At 45.3% G+C, this 21068-nt stretch overlaps 1 protein-coding gene across 1 annotated transcript in view; it reads left to right on the top strand.

Annotated features, from left to right (window-relative positions):
* Positions 1-21068, top strand: part of LOC147717812 (uncharacterized) — a 363057-nt gene that overhangs the window by 95059 nt on the left and 246930 nt on the right. The window contains exons 4-5 of the mRNA XM_086924599.1: positions 2935-3045; positions 5793-5897. Coding sequence (XP_086780725.1) covers positions 2935-3045; positions 5793-5897 — 216 coding nt within the window. The remainder of the gene's footprint in view (positions 1-2934; positions 3046-5792; positions 5898-21068) is intronic.

The raw sequence follows: 21068 nt of genomic DNA, 5'->3' as shown, positions 1-21068 counted from the left end.
TAACAGACAATAGATCTGTCTGCAGATAATTCTTACGTAGGCACGTGTTTCCCGCCACAAAAGGTAGCCACCAATCACAGTGCCTTAGTGCACTTCCACAGCTTTCATTTTTTCTAAATTATTTGTATTCACTGTTTCTTCTTTTGTCACCTTTCAGTTGATGTCTCAATATTTCAATCCCTGCAAGAACTCTTAACAATTATAAAAAATGTTCCAAATTTTGAAATATAACAAACATTGGAATTGACAATGGGTCTGGTGTATGAATGAAGGCGCCTTAACTGCACTGTACATGAAACCATGTGGTGGGGCCTTAGTCGGATCCCCTGGCCTCACAAAAGCTCATCAGTTCTGACAAAATCTAAACACCTCGTGGCAGCAGCATGTGGCAGTTCACCACTGTTGACCGAGAGGATAAGGGCAGAGCGTGTTTCAGTCACTCACCAAAAGAACAGCTTGGAGCAGAAGTTGGCGTCTGTAGGGGGTTGAGTTTCTCGTCCCTGGCCTTGGCTTCCATACTTCATGCTCCTTTAGCAAGAGCAGGCAGCCGGGTCTGCTGTAGTGCACCAAGCAGCAAAGGTTCACTTTACACACAACTAGCCCGGAGAGGCACCGAGACAGCCCCCACTTCCTGTCTAAATGCTCTGAGATAATAACAGGTCTCAGAGGCCGTGCCTGTGATGAAAGCTCATTCTGGGGCCCCCACCCCCTTCCTCCTTCCGGGCCTGGCTCTGACTGAAGAGAAACAATGTCCGTTGAAACATTGTTTCTCTTCAGGCAGAGGGAGGGGGCGAGGGGCTACGAGCAGACTGCAGACAGCCGACAGCCTGCACCTGCTTCAGAGCCTCACAGATCTGATCTCCACCCCCTTCACCTACTCAAGGATGAGGGGCCCCCCCGCACCGCGGGGGCTGCGGTGGTGTTTGTTACGCCCCTGGATCCGTGCTGGACACCGCTGGCAGGAAGGTATGCACAGATGTCTGCATGGGGATTACGTGCACTCGCGCACACATTCCCTATCCCTCTCTCCATTCTTTGCCTGTCTGTCTCCATGCTCCCTTTTACAAGCACTTCCTGTATTCTTCATTTCTATCTGCTACCCTTTCCTGCCCTGCCTCGCCTTCTCTGCTCCTTCATTCCTGTACTGCATAAGTTGTATACCCATAATGCACATCTTCTCCACCAGACAGTATGGAATTATACTTGAGAGGCATATTATTTTGATTTAAAAACTCTTTGTTTATTCGATTTCTGTTGATTGCTCATTCCTTCTGTCCAGCAGCGCTTTGAGGCGATTATTTCCCTTGTGATTCAGAATGCTTATTCAGTTATGTGCTTCTCTACAGCCATTGTCCAAAACCAAGACACTGCTAGTGAAGCAGCCATGCCTCCGAAAGGGCCTGAGCCCATTTATTCTGAAATCCTTCAATGTCAATTCTATGACTGTTCTTTTAAGCAGCATAAAAGTGTGAAGGGGAGAACAACTGTCGGGTAATCAATTCAGTATACAGTGTTACTCATTGTAGCCACACAATAACTCAGAGCAACAACTAGATGAAGGTTAGTCAAGTTTATTACAATTTCAAAAATGATTGGACATATACGCATCTCAGCATGAGGCTATATAAGTACAGCGGCAATAACAGAAAGACGAAGCATCTGAACAAGTTTACCTGATGCAGCAGGAAAAGAACAATAAGTTCCATGATCAATATCAAAAAGCAGGAATCCAAGTTTTCCTGCATTGGTGCTTCATAGGAGAAAAGCATTTGTTATTCTCTATCCCTACTCTAACACTGTGAGTCACATCTTTAGTTTATCTTTGCACAATAAGTTGAAATAGAAAAGGAGTCAGTGATGGAGTCTTCCTTGGAAAACTTTCCATCAAGTGATGGGTCAAGCAGCATAAAGCCAATCTGAAAGAAAGAGGACACTAGTGCTCAGGTGTTCTCCGTCCAGGAGGCAAAGTGGAGAGGTGGGCACTGTCCCTGTCAGAATGCATCATATTCTCAAAATCATATTCGGCAAAGTTCCCTATAATGCCTTTCTCGCACATGCTCTACGATGGGTACAGCCACAACATTTCCATGATGCCGAAACGTTTCTCCATGTACTCTCCTTGCAACAATTCGTCCTTGGTTCCTTCTCCTGTTCCCCTGTGAAAGCCCCTCCGTCCACCTTATTGACTCCAGGGCATGCGAACTGCCACTTTCTTCGTTCCACGGCTCGCTAAAGAAAAGAAAAGGCCCTTCTCTTTGCTAACAAACACTTGTCCACCTGCAATGAAACACGTGAGAAAGAAACAGCATCCTACAATTCACATGAGAATCAAAGCATTTGTTTCAGAAATGAGAACATCTGAATGTGCTGCGACTTCAGGCCTACGGCCTAGGCTAAAATTGCAAGTTCACTACATTATACATAGCAATAGTTTACAAATTAATTAACGTTTTAGTTACCAGATCCGATAACTCTATTAATACATTATTTCACTTACATAATTAACATAATTGGCATTCAAAAAACATTTAGTGTCTTAGTGCATCACATCATTAATGCTTTATGTGAGTGCGTTACATCTACTTATACGTTGTCACTACATCCCAATGTGTCACTTGTCAAGCTTCACATTGGATCGAGTTAGTTTTCACCAGTACTTGTTATTGGTTAACACTTTTTCTAACATCAAGCATCGCTGCACAATGAATAATATGCGGGTGCAGGCTGCACATGATTATATCTCACCAATAACAGGTAAATTTCCACTGCATCACCTCTCTTGCCTCTGCATGGATTGTGCCATTGCTACTCCACAGTCTATGCAAACCTGTGTGTTGTGTTCTAGCATTTGCTTGATACTGTTGTGTTAAGGCACTGGCCTTTCTTCACTGCAAAAGGGACCTTCCATGTTTACTCTGTTTGTTCACCTTTCAGATCACGTGCACAATTTGACCTCAGAAGTACACAAGATGTCTGATGATTGCATGATGTGGACAATCAACCACCACGCTGAGACGCATCATAATATTGGCGACATCATGTTTTGTAAGTATGCAACAGTCAAAGCTTTCCACGAGGATGTCTTGTTTATATGTTGAGGTTGCATGAACAGAGCCCCAACCAGATCTCCAGGCCCACCTTTGTGTGTTGATGAGTGATCAGTGGTGAGCCACATGGATCTCTAAACCATACGGATAAAAGGCCTTGAAACTAGATATGAGGACAGGCAATATTAGAACTGCAGCTCGAAGTACCCTCGGGTAATATTTCACCACGCCAACATCACATATGGGACCTGTAAATTGAAAAATTAAATGATAAACTGAATTACAACATAAGTCAGGTTTCAATAGAAAAGAGGAATTAAGAGAAATCAAATAGTGAATTAATTCCACAAAAATGTCACTCCTTTCACCATTTGTAATGCCCTGATGCAGTTAAACATATTCTTACCACATTAGGGCGGTGATGTCTCCCTGACCTTCTACCGTTCTATAATTTTAAAATGCTGCACACTATCCTATTTACCCTTCACCCAGGCATACCATTTCCACTCTTACCCCGATGCTACTTTCCTGAACAACATAGCTCCCTGCTACAAACATATTTTGTCTCAACGCCTAAAATCTAATCGTTGGGAGAGGTCCTCCATAGATACATTGGTTATGACCCGAAAGCACCTTTGTGTGTTTTAGTAGCTATACCTAATGGGGGAATACAATTAGATAATGTTGGTTTCAAAATTTCTTGCTTGAATTTTGATTAGTGAGCTAGTTACTCTTGGTCAGTATTGTTTTTGTTTCTTTTCATATTTTTACTCTAGTAATGTTCTTCCTCAATTTAACAAAAGCTAATGTCGCCATTAAAAACATGATATATCGCATGTATTTATTGTTTTGATATCGCACTCCTTGACCTTGAAGAATACTAGATACTTTCGAAAAATTGTTTCGTGAGAGAATAGGCAGATTTACATACCATTTGAGGTGGTATAGTATGTACGGTAAGGAGGCAAGTGAGAGTAGGTAGCATCAATACAAAAGATGAGCAGGTAGAGGATATATACGGTGGTTGTCAGCCACAGCATAGATGTAAACCTCTGGACAGCCCAGGGGTGATAACAAAGAGGATGTGGCAAGTGCAGGCAGCTAACATGGTGTCTACTTCTAGCCTCTATTGATATGGGGCATTAGTGCAACTAAAGCTTTTGTACAATTCTAGTAAGGTGAAGTGCACAGTAGGGCTGAAGTAGGGCATCTGTATCATCGGATACTGTAGAGTGACAGGTGACAATGCAGGTTTAGAAGAGGATCCCTTAGGATGGATTTTCACCACCCACAGGAAATGCCCTGGATAACAAAGTACCAAACGTTACCGGCTCTCTGACACCACTCTTAAGTTTGCAGTGTAAAGCATCCACTCTATGTAGACTGTCCATTGCCCTGCCTACAGACCAAGCCGCAGACCATGGCTGATCGCTACCTCCTAGGAGGCAGAACCTTAGCTAAATTGCACTTCTAAAATACGGTGGCGGGTAAAGGACGCCGATGGATACATCAGTCATTCATTCATAGTGCTCAGAATCATTTAGGCTCGCCTAAGACTAATTCTTTTCTCATATTTCATCAATTTCCCAATTGATCTTGATTTGAACTTTGCTGTTGAATGAATACATTGGTTTTTCCAGTCACTCTTTAAAAATATGATTTGGCTGGGTGACTTGGTCCACAAGGGGAAGCTATTGACTTTTACCGATCTCCAACAGCGACACGCTCTTGCCCAGATCGAGACCTTCAGGTACCTCCAAATTACGCATGCTATCACTACGAATGTGTCTGACCTTTCCTCCCTTCCGGAGGCCTCACCTCTTGAGGATAGGTTACTCTCGGAACCTCTCCTGACAAAGGCAATATCTTGCACATACCGTAAATTATGCAACAATATGCCCGACTCCTTCCAGTCCCTACGAGACAAGTGGCAGGGTGACATAGGAAGCCTGGAGGATGACGAATGGAGATCGGCACTGATGTCCCCCAGGGAAACGACGATGAGTCACCGTTTCAGGTTGATTCAATTGAAAGTCCTACATAGAGCCTATATGTCCGCTCCTCTCCTGGCCAAAATAGGTAGGCGCCCTGACGATAGGTGTCGCTGAGGCTGCAGCCTCCCTGGTTCCTTTTACCATGTTCTGGGAGAATGTCCTATAATTCAGCAGTTTTGGCGCAGGGCGGCCCGCAAAATGACAGAGGCAGTAGGGAAACCCATCCCTCTTTCCCCTAAAGAGGGGATTCTTAACATATGGGGTGCCACGGACCTCACAGAGGTGGAGCTCCAGTGGGTAGCCTTGGGTTTCCGGCTGGTGAAACGTGCAGTGGCAATGCAATGGGGTGCCCCCCAGAGGCCTCTCCTGGTGGGTTGGGTGGCTGAAATAGACAGATGTATGCTAGCTGAAAAATCTGTATTTAAGATTAGGGGATGCACCAAGAAATGGGACAAAAAGTGGGGACACTGGAATGTATATAGAGGTGAGATCTGTACTTCCCCCACTGTGGATATGGCTATGGCTAAGGCTGGACCTAGACGTTGTATGGATCCTTGATGTAATTTTCTTTCTGTACTGCCCATTATATCTGATTCTGTATTGTATTGTTTGATTACTGGATGATGACTCTGCTTTTATTTTTTGCAATAAAATATTAAATCAAAAAAATATATATATGATTTGGCCCTGGACCAGCTCAGTGGTCCTCCTAATGGTGCAGTCATATGAACTTGGTCTTTTGCTTTTCTAGGTCGGTCTCATAATGGGAACAATGCCGACGCGGAGGTTTTCAAAAAACACTCGCATTGCAAGAATCTAGACTTCACAGTAGAAAGGCGGAGCCATTTCAATTACGGTGAGAAAATAAATATATATTCCTTCATCCTCTCAGGGAGATAATTTTTTGACAATAAAATTGATTTTTGAATTGAGATAATAGGGTTCAGGTTTTGACCGCTCTTACAGCTAGAATGCCGCCAAACAGTAGTTGTGGAAATTTGCCCAAAAGACAAATGTGAATGAGCATCCATACTGAACCAACTGCAACTGGCCTAGGTAATTTTACTTTCTTTTTTTAATTTTTATTTTTATTCATCATCAGAAAGGGCATATTTGTACAATAAGCATAATCTGGACATTAGTATAATTTTGAACATCAGGAAGGAGGTCATATTACCATAAAGTAAAAATAAAGAAAGATGTAAAGAATGTAAAATTATAAATACATTGAACAATGACCAAAATAGAGAACCTCATAGTAACATAATGTGTACAGAGAAGTTTTAGGAAAGGCATCTTATTACATTTTAGACAAGTCTGCCTACAATATTCCATCCAGAACCAATGGTCCCCATAGCGCCTCTAACTTATCTAGTGATCTGGTTCCCCTTGCCTTTGCTAGGGCTTCTTCTAAACCATAGATATCCCTAATCATCGCCCGCCAATCTTCTGCCGTACGTGGTGTATCAGAGTCCCATAGCCTGGCAATAGCCAGTCTAGTGGAAGCCATCAAGATTGTAAAGAGGCGTGCTATTGCTGGAGCATTATCTTTGTATCCCAGCATAATTTCGAAATCTGTAAGTGGTTGATCCAGTCCTAATTTAGAGTAAAGTATTTGTTCAATTTTATTCCAGTATCCCCTTAATTTTGGGCAATCCATAATCATATGTTTCAAATTGGCCGCACATAGCCCACATTTTGGGCAATTTACCTTATCCCAGTCTTGTTTCCCTGGGCCCATTTAGCTATTCTTGCCGGGGTATAATATAACATACAGGTAGTGCGTAATTGCTGGAGCTGCAAACTAACAGAATGAACCGAGTCCTTAACATCACATAAAACCTGTTCAATCATTCTCGGTGTAACTATTATTCCCAGTGTTTGTGTCCAGTGTTCCGCCAGTTTTTCGCTACCATCTGGTCTAAAACTATATAAATGAGCGTACATTAAGCCGATAATAGATTTAGACTTCTCCCCATAAATGAAATCCCATATAACTGATTGTTTAATTTCCTTTGCTTCCACATTGGACGCAAGATAGTCTTTGATCTGCAAATATTTAAACAAAAAGTGATCCGGGAGTTTATAGACTAGCTGTAAATCTTCAAATGACTTGACCCCTCTATCATTATATAAATCGCCAGACTAGTTATTCCAAAGGTCGCCCAAGATTTACCTGCTCGATCGTGAAACACAACAGGAAAAATGGGATTTCCCCATATTGGATAATTTTTAAGAAATGTCGGTAAATTGCACCATGTAGACTTTGCTTGCCAGATATGTGCAATATCTTTGATGGTCTTGAATTTTACCCTTTTGTAGAAATTTGGATCTCTGATTCCGTATATGAACTTATCTCTCTTTTCCTAGCATAAATGTAAATATAGAATCATTCTGGCCTAAACCGAGCAAATTTCGAAACCGGCCCGTGAAAGAAGCCCAGAAGTAGAGTGTAAAATCTGGGAGACCCAGTCCACCTTGATCAAATCCAGCTTTGAGCAGCTCAATCGCCCTCCTTGGTTGTTTCATTTTTGCGTTTCTTACTCTGGAAAAATATATATTTTTGTGTAGTACCCCGGGCAAATGCTTTCATTGTATCCCACACAATTATTGGTGATGCTGTCCCTGTATTAACTCTAAGAAATTCTTCTAATTCTCAAGCCATATTATCTAAATATTCACCATCTGTCAACAAGTATCTCGGAAAAGAGAACGGTCTTATCTCCCTCTTTACGATATCGACCCTATACACTAAAATAATAGGATTATGGTCTGATGTGACGCGGGGGCAGATTTCCATATCTGTTGTTCTAATTAGACCCTCATATCTATCCTTGAGTAGGATTTGTGAGGAGGTATATCCCTTTAAAACTGAAACTGGTTTAGTTTCAGGGGATAAACAGAGCTGTAGAGTGTTCTCTTCAGACCGGATTAATTCCTATAACAATGTTATCCAGATTGATTTTGCCCCATTTTCCTTTTATGTCCGTATTCTCTGAATAGTTTATATTCCGTAATCCAGTAGAAATGACATTCTACCCCATATTCAGATTAGGTCCCAAAGATAATGAGTTGTGGTCACTCACACAATTAATATTTACATTAGAATCAGAGATTAATGCCGCCAAGTGTTCTGAAATCAGAACAAAATCAATAATCCTACAGTTTCAATTACCATAACTATTGGGGGTAATGGATTGGGTGTAAGGTTTGTGTCAGTAATAAACTGCATCTGATTTTTAGTAAGAATGAAAAATTTCCTATCTGATGTAACGGAAAGTTTCAATTCTAATAAGGACTCGGAGGCGAGGAATATGCATTTTTCCTTCTTCACTTTATTATCCAGCAGCCATTTCAAAGTCAAACAAATCAACATTCCCATAAACCATAGGAAATAAACAGTCAAGACAGCAGAGCATCCATAGCTAGAGTGTCCCTTCATCTGAGCCAATGAGGGATCCCCTTGGTGCTGATAGCCCTCTGTCTTGGTTCATGCTTCCTCTTTTGTCGCTCAGTCAGCTAGTAAATCCACATCAGGATTCATGTTTATTCGAATCGCCTGCAAAGAGCAAGATAAAGCGTAAGCAACAGAAATATTTAAGGATCAACCCTGAGGAGAGAACATGTCAAACATCCACATGCTGACCAATATACAGTATATCAAATAAAGGTAGAAGTTACTTACTCCAATACGAGGGAGGGAAGGTAGACAAACAAATGTGTACCCTGGGTGGGATAATCCTCGCCTCAGAGTCCTTAATAGAGTCGAAACTTTCTGTTATATTAGTTAGGAAATTTTTCATTCTATGTCAGGACCGGAGGCGAGAATTATGCACATTTAAAGCTTGCTCACCACCAAATGAGCCATATCAACCACCGGTTTGAAGTAAAACCGCTTAAAGGTGGAGTCTGAAGACCAGTCTGCAGCATTCAGAATGTCTTCTAGACGAGCTCCCAGGGTAAATTCTTTGGAGGCCATCGCCCCTCTGGTAGAGTGCGCCCCAAATGCATTCATATCGATGCCTGCTTCTTGCATTATTCACCGAACCCAACAAGCAATTGTGGGCGAGGACACAGCCTTATGGGGCTTTTTGAGAGCGATGAGCAATTGGCGCTGCCCTGGAGGTCTGAAATCCTCAGTCATTTCCTAGTACGCCTTGAGGCAGGAAACCACACATAGTTTCAGAGAATCCGGGAAAGCGGGGTAAGAAATAAACGTTGTTCCACATTTGGTGCGTCAACGGATATTGACCGTCACTCCAGTGGGAGAAAAAATCCTACCAGACACATCCAGGGCTCTGACATCTGAAACACGTCTGCAATATATAAGACATAACAGCGTGGCAAGCTTCGCAGCCAGTTCCTTCCTAGAGAGGAATCTGTTTGGTTGCCACAATAAGAACAAATTCAGAACCTAATTGACATCCCATAGCTGGGAATAGCGTGGCTCTGAGGGCAGCGAAAGGGTGCTCTCCGACTGGGGAACCATCAACCATGGAATGCCTCGCCGAGATTGCTAAACGGAAGGTATTAATGGTCCTATAAGCCAATCCATCCTCTGCCAGGGAGGCCAGAAAATTCCAGATTGAGGGTACATCCGCTGCCATGGGATCGGTACTCCGTCGCAGACACCAATGACACCTCCGTCTCCAGGTGGATCGGTAGTGTTTGACAGTGCTGTCCGCCCAGGCCTTGGACATGAACTTTTCAGCCGCTCCTGAAAGGCCTGGGACCGCCCATTGTCCCCTGTAATCCACCAAGCCATGAGCATCAGGGAGCCCTGTTCGATAAATGGATGGGGACACCAGTCCGGACTGAGGAGAAGATTCGGAAGATGGGGGAGTGGGATTGGAGAATCCCAAGGAAGTTCCAGTAGAACCATAAACCATAAACCTTACTTGAGACCTCCAGATCGGCAAAATGAGCTCTATCTCTACTCTCTGGTGCCGCACCTGGGCCGAGACTGGAGTTATCATGTGAACGGGGGAAAGGCACAGCCCACTTCCCCCTGCCAATTCTGAAGGAATGTGTCCGTCTGTTCCGCCAAAGGATCTGGCCTCCAGCTGAAAAATCGGGGAAGATGGTGATCCAGGTGGGAGGCAAAGAGGTCTATTAAAAAGGACCCCCAGAGATCCGCAACACTCCTGGATGCAATTGCCAGAGGCTCTGATCGTGAAAATGACGTGAGTGGAAATCTGCCACCTGGTTGTCCAGTCCGGGCAAATACTCTGCTGTGACGGAGATTTGATGTTCCAGGCAGTACTGCCAAAGATTCGCCACAAGATCCTTGAGTGTGTGCCTCCCAGATGGTTGATATATCAGACCGCCGATATCTTGTCCCTCTTGAGGAGGACGCAAGAGTGGATGGAGTCCTTGGTCCAGCATTTGATCGCGAATGATCCTGCCAAAAGTTCTAGTCAGTTGATGTGTAATTGTTGTTCCGAAGGAGACCACACATCCCATGTGGTGCTTTCGAAAATGGCCAACCATTCCTTAGCCTCAATGTTGGAGAGCCACCACTGTAACTCTTCCCTGGCTTCCGGTGGCAGGCACACCCTGTGAGAATAAGGGCGGCCCCTGTGCAGGTGTGCCGCCTTGAGGCATTGTAGTGCTCTGTAGTAGAGCGGGCCGGGAAAAATAGCCTGAATGGAGGCCGAAATAATGCCCACAATTCGAGCCACCTGGCGGAGAAAGATCTGAGTCTGAACCAGGGCCCTCCGAATCGCGTGCTGGATCTTTGTCATCTTGCAAGAGGGAAGGCTGAGGGTGGATTCCAGGAGAACCACCCTTCGACACGGAGTCAAAGAGGATATGGTTTCGTTTCTGATAAACCAGAGATTCTGAAGGAGATCCACCATGGTCTGCAGCTGACGAGCAAGGATTCCGGGGTCTTGCGCCATTATCAGGATGTCATTTAAATAGACAATACGCCTCATGCCTGGCGCTCGTAAGCATTCGATTACTGGGCGAAGAACCTTGGTAAAACACCAAGGGGCGGATGACAGGCCGAAAGGAAGGATGGTGAATTCGTAGGTCCTGTTCTACCAAGGAAACTGAAGAAACCGGCGGTGTGGGGCAAAGATGGGAATTGCCAGGTATGCGTCCTTGAGATTGAGAAGAGCCATCCAGTCGCCAGGACGCAGAATGTCGTGAAGCAGATGGATACCCTCCATCTTTAAATGGCGGTATACCAGCCACTCGTTGAATTTGCGTAAATTGATGACTGGACGCTACCTCCGTCCACTTTGTCGACGAGAAAGAGGTTGCTGAGGAAACCTCTGGGATGTGGTAGAGTTTCTACGATCGTTCCCTTGTCCAGGAGCGATTGGACCTCCTGATCGATCAACCCTGCTCCTACCTCGGAAAAACAAAAGGGACGTGAGGGAGGGCTCTGGTAGGGTGACCCCAGAAACTATGTGAAAACCTTTTATTGTCTGAAGGACCCAAGCATCCCCCGTGATTGAAGTCCACATTTGGACATTTTTCGGATCAGCCTTTCCTCTAGGGGAGTTATGGCATGCTCCATTACCATGTGGATGGACACGTCTACTGGACACATCTACTGCGTCGTAGAAATTGTCGTCCCGTGGCAAGCGGATCTTCCTCCCATTGATCGTCTTGGAAGACGTCATCTTGAAGTTCCTCCATGGATGAGGTAAGTAGGAGGTAGGTATGTGTACCATGTAAGAGAAACGCGGAGGTGGTGTGCCTCCAATTAAACAGGGCTGAGTGTCAGCCGATGGTATAGGCGGGCATCGCTCACAATAATAAGGGCGGAGCCCGGGACCCCAACAGCCCTGGTGCCAAAAATATACTAGGGCAGCCTGCCCACACAGGTCCCCGCAGACACTGTCTACATTACTGACTCACTAAAGCAAGAGCGTTATAGGCCTAATGAGCAACAGAACTCCATCAGTCACAAGGACTGTCATCAACTTCCTAATGGCAGTTACAGACCCTAAAAACGGGCGTTCAATAAGAGGGGTTGTCAGGAAGAAAAGCGGATGCCAAATAGCAATAGTACAGACCCGGGTCAGGGGCGTAAGGGCAGGCACAGGGACCAGGTGCTCGCGGAGAAGCTTCTCTGGGTTCCGACGCGCTCAGGAATGTGCGTAATCCCAGGAACGCTCGCCACGTCAGGAACGCCCTCAGACACCCTCTAGCAGTGGTCCGCGGCCACCGCACGCCAGCACCAACAGAGCGGCCGCTAGGGAACCGAGATGCTCCCACGGCCGGTTGCGAGTCGCCGAGTAGCGGCGGCCCGCGACCTGACAGCACAACAATAAAGAAAGGCGAACTGCCAAAGAAGACAAATTGACGAGGGCCGCGCACATCTCAACAATCACCGCTGCGCCATGAGGGAAATGGTCGATAGCGATCTAAACAAGCTAAACAGCGAGAATGACTCGGAAAATAACAATATAGTAGCGCTACCAATACAAATAAGCATTCATGTCAAGAAATATACATAATTATGCAATGCTACACTCTTAGCAAAGAACAAGAAATTCAAAGCATGACTTATCTTGGCTCCAAGCAGCGAAGAAAGAGGAAGCATGGACAGAGACAGAGGGCTATAAGCACTAAGGATATCCCTGATTGGCTCAGAGGAAGGGACACTCTAGCTATGGATGCTCTACTGTCTTGACTGTTTATTCCCTAAAGTTTATGGGAATGTTGATTTGTTTGACTTTAAAATGGCTGCTGTATAATAAAGTGAAGAAAGAAAATGCATAATCCTCGCCTCCTGTCCTGACATAGAATCCCATTTAGGGCATTACCTTAGGGGCTATACCTAAAGTGGGAAACATATTCTCCTTTGGCATTGGTCAGGCCACAACCTGGCTGTGCACTGAACTTGATCCATAGAATCTGTACCAGGTGCTTCATTTTTAAAGCAGAGACCAATCATATAAAACCAATAAAAAAATCATCAAGCTCATCAACCACGTTAGTGGTCCTTTGGTCAAAAATATTGTAATGAAAATTAATTAGCAGCAAATCCAGAGAACCTAGAGAAGACATTTCCACATTTACAGACACCTTTATTCTCCAGTATTAGGAGTGTCTTTCATAGATTCACATGCTTGAATATTCCCCGTCGTCGAAGTGGGAGTCCCACGGTACATAAAATAGCAGTAATATATGCATATATAAATAAAAAAGTACCATAATTATATATACATATACATACATAAAATACAGTAAAGTATCCAAAAAACTCAAAAGTACCATAGAACAGAATAGGCCCATAGAAAGCCTAAGGGAGAAACTCAACTTAGTAACATATCAGTGTCATTATGTTTTGGTCCACATTCCAGCCAATCAGGCTGTAGTTTCCTCTAGAACCTTCTCCTCAGAAGCCCAAGTCCTCACATTTAGATTTTCTACCGCACGTCGTGTGAAGGGAGACTCCCTGAGCTCGGCTCAGTTTTTCATCTTACTTAGCTGTTTTTTCTTCTCAAATGTCTTCTTCAAGGAAATCTTTGTTCAGACCTTGTCCATCCTGTGGAAAATTGCGTCTCTTTCATGAAGATCCACACAGTAAATGTATTTACTGCCTCTACCCGGACCATGAAGTGAAGACCTGTAAGTACTGCCGTACTTTTCCACCTAAAACTTTAAGGGACAGAGAGGTCTCCTTCTGTGGCTTCAGAAGTTGAAGACAACGGACACTGTGGTCTCGGAGGATGAGAGTGTCTCTTCTTTCCAGTCAAAGACCTCTCAAAAGCGTGGGTCGGAGTCAGAGATGCCTTCTCCTTTTCTTAAGAAAAAGAGACTTGTTGAAATCTCTAAAGTTGTCTCCCCACAGGATTTACCTCCAATTGCGCCTACGAGACCTGGCTCTCTGGCGTCATTGTCCTAAGCCATGCCTTCTTCCTCAAAAACGGGCACTGGCTCGTCGACGGGCTCGTTGACGCGTCCGTTGACGACATCGACGACGACGAAATCCGTGGATGCTGTTTTCACGTCGATGACGACATGTTCAATATCTTCGAGAACTACGTCAACGACGACATCCCACGAGGTGAGGTCCATTACCTCTGTCTTAAAGATCTCGTCGACGGCTATCAAATTCACCTCGTCGACGAAGAAACAACCGTCAACGCGCCATTCGTCGACGCACTCCTCGTCGTCGACCAAGATTACAGCATCGTCGACGGGCCGTGGCCCATCGACAGGACCTGCCTCGTCGACGACTACTTCGTCGACGACTGCTTTACCGTCGACGACGACTTCGTTGACGGTTGCCACCTCGTCGACGGTCCACCCTTCGTCGACGGGACCATCTTCGTCGACGAGCAAGTCTATTCCTTCGTCGACGATGAAAAAATCTTCGTCGATGAAGACTAAATCACATCCGTCAACGGATTCTTTGCCTGTGGACACAGTGCAGACGCCTCAACCGGCTTTTGACTCTTCCACAACCATGTCGACGGGCTCGTCGACGCTGCAACATTCTTTTGCCACGGCTACCACCTTCACAGTGGTCACTGCTTCCACGCTGAAACGAGTACCTCTAATACAATTGATTCCTATAAAGAGTGGTTCTACTCTTCCTGACAAATTATTTCAGTCTGTGGAGGAGGACTCCAATGATTATTCAGAGCTGGATAATGCCTTTGGACAAGCGACTAGTCCATCCGAGCTACACATCAAGTGCCAGGATTATGATGAGGAGGAGGAAGAGAACATCGAAGATGGGACAGATCTATTTCCTGTAGATAGGTCAGAAGCACCTATGTCAGAACAAACGACACAGATACCACTGTCTTTGGTAATGAATTGAGTCCTATAAAGAGTGGTTCTACTCTTCCTGACAAATTATTTCAGTCTGTGGAGGAGGACTCCAATGATGATTCAGAGCTGGATAATGCCTTTGGACAAGCGACGAGTCCATCCGAGCTACACATCAAGTGCCAGGATTATGATGAGGAGGAGGAAGAGAACATCGAAGATGGGACAGATCTATTTCCTGTAGATAGGTCAGAAGCACCTATGTCAGAACAAACGACACAGATACCACTGTCTTTGGTAATGAATCTGCAGCACATGCTAGACGATTATAACCGCAGATTTCCACCGCCTGTTTCTCCAGTGCCGCAACCTCCTCCGCAACCACAAGCCTCTGCACCAGTTCCGTCAAGGTCACCGGTGCATACCCAGCATGATACGGACAATGAGGATCCAGACCCTCACAAGACGGATCCAAATGATGATGATGACAATGGCCTTCAAGAGTGGGATGATTACAGGGCTCACACACCTTCAACCCCACCAGTGTCACCATTAGCTTTGCCTCCTGTGGACATTGGCAGCTTCCACTACTTGATGGTCCGCGCTGCTAAGAGATTTCATCTCACTCTAGACGTCCAACAGACCGACTGTTTTCTTTATGATTTTAAAGACCTACCTCAAAGGCAAGCTCACACTATTCCAATATTCGACCACATTTGGAATGAAGGTCTCAAATTGATGGAGCGACCGAATTCGATCCCGGCTGTCTTGCCAAGACTCGATAAAAAATATAAGGCGCCAGCAGATTCTCCGACATGCTTAGTGTCACAACCTAAGGCGGATTCCGTCATTACTCAAGCAGCCCAACAAAGGTCTCGCAATCCTTCCACACCCCTCACTTCTCCTCCAGATCAGGAAGGCCGAAAGCTGGATTCCATAGGAAAAAAGTTTACCACCATGGCAGCCACCACTGTCAGGGCAGCTAATTCCTTGGCTATTCTTGGGCGGTATGACCGCCAAATGTGGTCCGAGATTGCAGCATTGCTCCCAAAATGTCTGGATGCCATCCGCGCAGAAGCACAAGCCATCATTCAGGAGGGTGAAAAGATCTCCTCAGAGATCATTGACTGCGCCATTGATATCTCCTCTACGGGGTTTAGACAGTTGGAGGGAGCTGATGTTTTGAGGCATCAAGGCTGGTTAAAATCAACAGCATTTCGCCCTGAAGTTCAAGTTAAAGTCCTCGATCTACCTTATGATGATGAATCGCTCTTCGGCAAACATGTTGATGAGGTCCTCGAATCGATCAAAAAAGATACAGATACAGCCAAGGCATTAGGATCTCTCGAATATAGAAAAACGGCCCTTTCGAGGAGCACGTGGTAGAGGTGGCAACTCTTCCACTTTTCGTGGATCAAACCAATATCGCTCCTACAATGACAACCGGCAAAGACAAACTTACCAGTCCCAGAATCGACAGACCTCCTCCAGACCATACCAGAGAAAAACCACTTACAGAGGTGGTTCAAATACAAAGAAACAGTGACAGTCCCAGCGTCAATTTTCCACCGACTGTAAGAATTGGAGGTCGAATCTCAAATTACATCTTGAATTGGTCCAACATTACTTCCGATCAATGGGTCCTAGATGTGATTTCAAAAGGACATACATTGGAGTTAACAAAATTTCCTCCCAATCGCCCTCCTACTGCCCTGCCTTCTCCCCATTTCAAAGAACTATTGGCTCAAGTCAAATTAATGATCAGAAAAGGTGCTATCGAGGTCGTACCACAAGGCCAGCAGGGCAAGGGGTTTTACTCCCGCTTTTATCTAGTCAAGAAAAAGTCGGGGAATGGCGCCCCATTTTGGATCTAAGGGCCCTGAACAAATTCATCACGTCAAAAACATTTGAAATGTTGACCTTGCTCCAGATTTTAAATTACCTCAATCTCGGAGAGTTCTTCTCCACGATCGACCTCCAGGACGCATACTTTCATGTGCCGATTCACCCCAGGCACAGAAAGTATCTTTGTTTTACAGTCGGACACCTACACTTCCAATTCAGAGTCCTGCCGTTCGGCCACCGTTCAGCACCGATGGTCTTTACCAAGATCATGGCCCCGGTAGCTGATTTTCTGCACCTACAAGGCATCCAATTTTATCCATACCTGGACGATTGTCTTATAAAGGCTCCGAACCTCCAACTGGAAATCCAGCACACTCAGTCTTGCATCTCCCTTTTTTGAAACTTGGGCCTTTCCATCAATTGCCAGAAGTCACACTTTCGCCCGTCACAGCGGCAAGATTTTCTAGGAGCCTCACTAGATTCTCAGCTGGCAAAGGTTTTTGTCTCCCAGGAGAGACAAGACCGCATGCTCAAGATGGTACGATTCCTGCAGTCAAAACTGTACGTTTCAGTCTGGATGTTGAAATCATTCCTAGGCATGGCTTCCTCGGCCATACAGTTGATCCCCCACTGCAGGCTGCATATGAGAGTCGTGCAAGAGGAATTAGACAAGCAGTGGAAACAGATCTCAGGATCATTCAACGACAGGATCCTTCTCACGCCCCGCATTCAGGTGGCACTGGAGTGGTGGGCTCGCCCTCCGAACATATCCATGGGTCGGTCTTTTCAAAACGCTACTCCGACTCTGACGCTTTCAACTGATGCGTCTCTGGAGGGCTGGGAAGCGCATCTCGAAGGACTGTCAGTAAAAGGAAAGTGGACTGCAATCCAACGCACTTGGCATATAAACCACCTAGAGCTTCTTGCGATCTTCCTTGCCCTGAATTCTTTTCAACGGATAGTACAAGGCCAATCTCTGCTGGTGAGGACAGACAACACCACCAGCATGCATTACCTAAACAAACAGGGCGGCACAAGGTCCCTTCTGCTTTCCCAACAAGCACAGGAGATATGGAAATGGGCGATTCGTCATCAAATTCATCTTACAGCCATCCATGTGCCGGGTGTTTCCAATGCTCTGTCGGATCCACTCAGCAGGTCTCTCTAGGACAATCACGAGTGGGAACTCAACCAACCAACTCTCAAGTTCATTTTCCGTCAGTGGGGCCAGCCGCAGATGGATCTCTTTGCGACTGCCACCAACAGGAAATGCCAACACTTTGCAAGTCTTCATCCCCACAGACAGTCGAGCGGAAATGCATTTTCGATCAGCTGGTTGAACGAATTCATCTACGCTTTCCCTCTGCTTCCTCTGATTCCGCGCCTGTTGCACAGGATGAGACTTCAACCCTGTCATGTCATCCTGATCGCACCCAAGTGGCCGCGACGCCCATGGTTCTCGGACCTGCTCTTGTTTTCCCAGAACGAGCCAATATCGCTTCATCCTCTGCCTCACCTCCTCACGATGCAGCAAGGGCAGATTTGCCACCCAGATCCGGCGTACCTCCAGCTCCATGCCTGGAACTTGAAAACAATGAATTTGCTCGTCTAGCCATCGACGTAGATTGCAGAGAAGTGTTAGCGCACGCTCGCGCTCCTTCCACCATTAAAACCTATCAGTTGAAGTGGAAGCGTTTCTGTGTCTGGTGCCACACCAAAACCTTGGATCCAATGACATCCAAACCAGAACAGATCCTGCCTTTTTTCCTATGCCTTGCAAAGTCAGGACTTTCCCACTCCACTCTTAAGGTGTTTTTGGCAGCACTTTCCCGCTTCCGTCATGATGGTTCCACCTCGCTGTATTCATCTAGAATCATCCAACAGTTTTTCAAAGGCCTCTTCCGTATGTTTCCACCCATTCGTCGTCCTCCACCTGCTTGGCGCCTAAATCTGGTTTTGTCTCAGCTCCTCCTACCTCCTTTCGAGCCCATCCACTGAGCAAGCTTAAAATTCCTCACGTGGAAAGTTGCTCTATTGCTCGCCTTGACGTCATCTAGGCGTGTCAGTGACATTCAGGCATTCACAAGTCAGCCTCCTTTTCTCCAGTTCTCCAAGGAGGCTGTTACGCTACGTACTAATCCTACATTTATTCCGAAAGTCCCTAGTGATTTCCATCTCAATGAACCAGTCATTTTAAAGACTTTCTTTCCTGATCCACAAACCCCTGCGGAACGTTCATTACATTCCTTGGATTTGAAACGTTGTCTCAAGTTTTACATTCAGCGCACTGCATCCGTCAGGAAATCGGATCAATTATTCGTGGCCTATGGCCCGATCTGCAAAGGACAACCTGTTACCAAACAGACTATTACTAGGTGGATTTCTTCTACCATTACTTTTTGTCATCAACGGGCGGGCAAGCCTCTTCCGGCTCCAGTACGTGCTCATTCAACTAGAGCTGTGTCAGCTTCTACTGCCCTCTTTGCGGGGGTACCTCTGCGGCACATTTGCAGAGCTGCTACGTGGTCGAGCAGCCATACTTTTACGAAGCACTACTGTCTGCAATCAACAGACGCCGCAGATGCAGCAGTGGGACAAGCGGTGCTGCGGAATCTTTTCCATTAAAGGTGAGCCTCTGTTGCTACCCGCCTCCAGTCATAAAGGTTATTTCTCTTGAATATTGATATATTACATATTTATGATATGTTCTTGTATGCTTGAAGTTTACTGTTACCTTTATGACTTATATGATGATTTACTGCTTTCTACTCTTATTCAAGCATGTGAAACTATGAAAGGCACCCCTAATACTGGAGAAGAACATAAGTTACTTACCTGTAAACTGTGGTTCTCCAGTATTGGTGTCTTTCATAGATTCACATGCGACCCTCCCTTCCTCCCCTCAGAGGCTCTCTTCTTCTCAGGCACTTTTGATTACTTGGTGCTACGAAAATCTGAGGACTTGGACTTCTGAGGAGAAGGTTCTAGAGGGAACTACAGCCTGATTGGCTGGAATGTGGACCAAAACATAATGACATTAATATGTTACTAAGTTGAGTTTCTCCCTTAGGCTTTCTATGGGCCTATTCTGTTCTATGGTACTTGTGAGTTTTTTGGATACTTTACTGTATTTTATGTATGTATATGTATACATAATTATGGTAATTTTTTATTTATATATACATATATTACTGCTATTTTATGTACCGTGGGACTCCCACTTCGAGGACGGGAATATTCAAGCATGTGAATCTATGAAAGACACCAATACTGGAGAACCACAGTTTACAGGTAAGTAACTTATGTTCTTTCTGTCCCCTGCTAGTCCCTCTGCTGTGTAAGTGGACTTTACCCACACATTCTAAGATCCTACCCTGGAGCACCAGCAGCTGCAAGTTTGCCAAGACCAGTTTTCCCTGTGAGGAAAAGGATCGTGTTGGAGGGAGGAAGATCCAGTGGGACTACAGTTGAGTGGACTCAGTTTGCGAGGAGTGAAGAGATGACTGCAACACCAATAGGGTTGTTGCTTATGTGCCAGATGAAGTCAGCGACCCTTGCATGCCAGAGGAGAGATGCTGTAGAGTGAACCGTGTGTTTCGCTGTGCCAGCTGGGTCAGAGCCCATGCACAGTGAGGGCCGGTGACCTTGTATGCCAGAGGGGGCAACTCCTAGAAGTTGTGTTGGCCGTAGTCATTGTGCCGGAGTGACCTACAACCACATATGTTAGAGGGGATACCGCTGAGGACTTTGCTGACCCGATAGACCCAGAGCACCTGCTCAATGAGAATACTGTGACCCCGTATGCCAGGGGGGGTCACCGGGACCAGTAAGATAAGTGTGTTGCTCAGAGTAATTGTAAAGAAGTGAGGCTACCATGTGGAACCAATGAGGGATTTGTTATAGGTTTCAAAACCTTTTCTGCCATTGGGTACTATGTTAGAGTCACAAACTTGGATTTAGTAAATAGAAAAAGTAATTTTTTTGGGGGTGGAGATTGTCTTTTATATGATTTGTTAAAGGTTTAATTGGCCTCTCTGTTTTCCTACAAAGTTTGCTGCACCTGCCACTCTAAGGTCCTGTTATTGTGTGATGTTTAATTTTTTTTGTATAGTTCTTAAAACGCCATCTTTCCCTCTTTCCACTGTTTTTCTCCTTGCACATTCATTCTTACATCTTTTCCTCCCTCCTTACTTTTTCATCCCCCTCAATCTCTTAAGCACACATTTGTTCCTCCATAGCCCATACTCTTCCGTTATTCTTTTCTTTTTTAGGGGGAACCTTCATTCCTCTGAACCCTTCCTTATACCTGCTTTCCCCTACCCTTGTGTCCATATCTGTTTAAAATTTAAAACTATGGCTTTCAGTTGCAGTAAGGTGAGGCAGCCCAAGAGGCTGACAGGTCAGTGAAAGCTGTTGTCTCTGTTCTCATGATGGAAGACCGCCT

Source organism: Lissotriton vulgaris, chromosome 5 (genome assembly GCF_964263255.1).
Source record: "Lissotriton vulgaris chromosome 5, aLisVul1.2, whole genome shotgun sequence".
In the NCBI taxonomy this organism is placed as follows: domain Eukaryota; kingdom Metazoa; phylum Chordata; class Amphibia; order Caudata; family Salamandridae; genus Lissotriton; species Lissotriton vulgaris.
The sequence above is the reverse complement of the archived record's forward strand: the minus strand, read 5'-3'. Positions and strand labels throughout refer to the sequence as shown.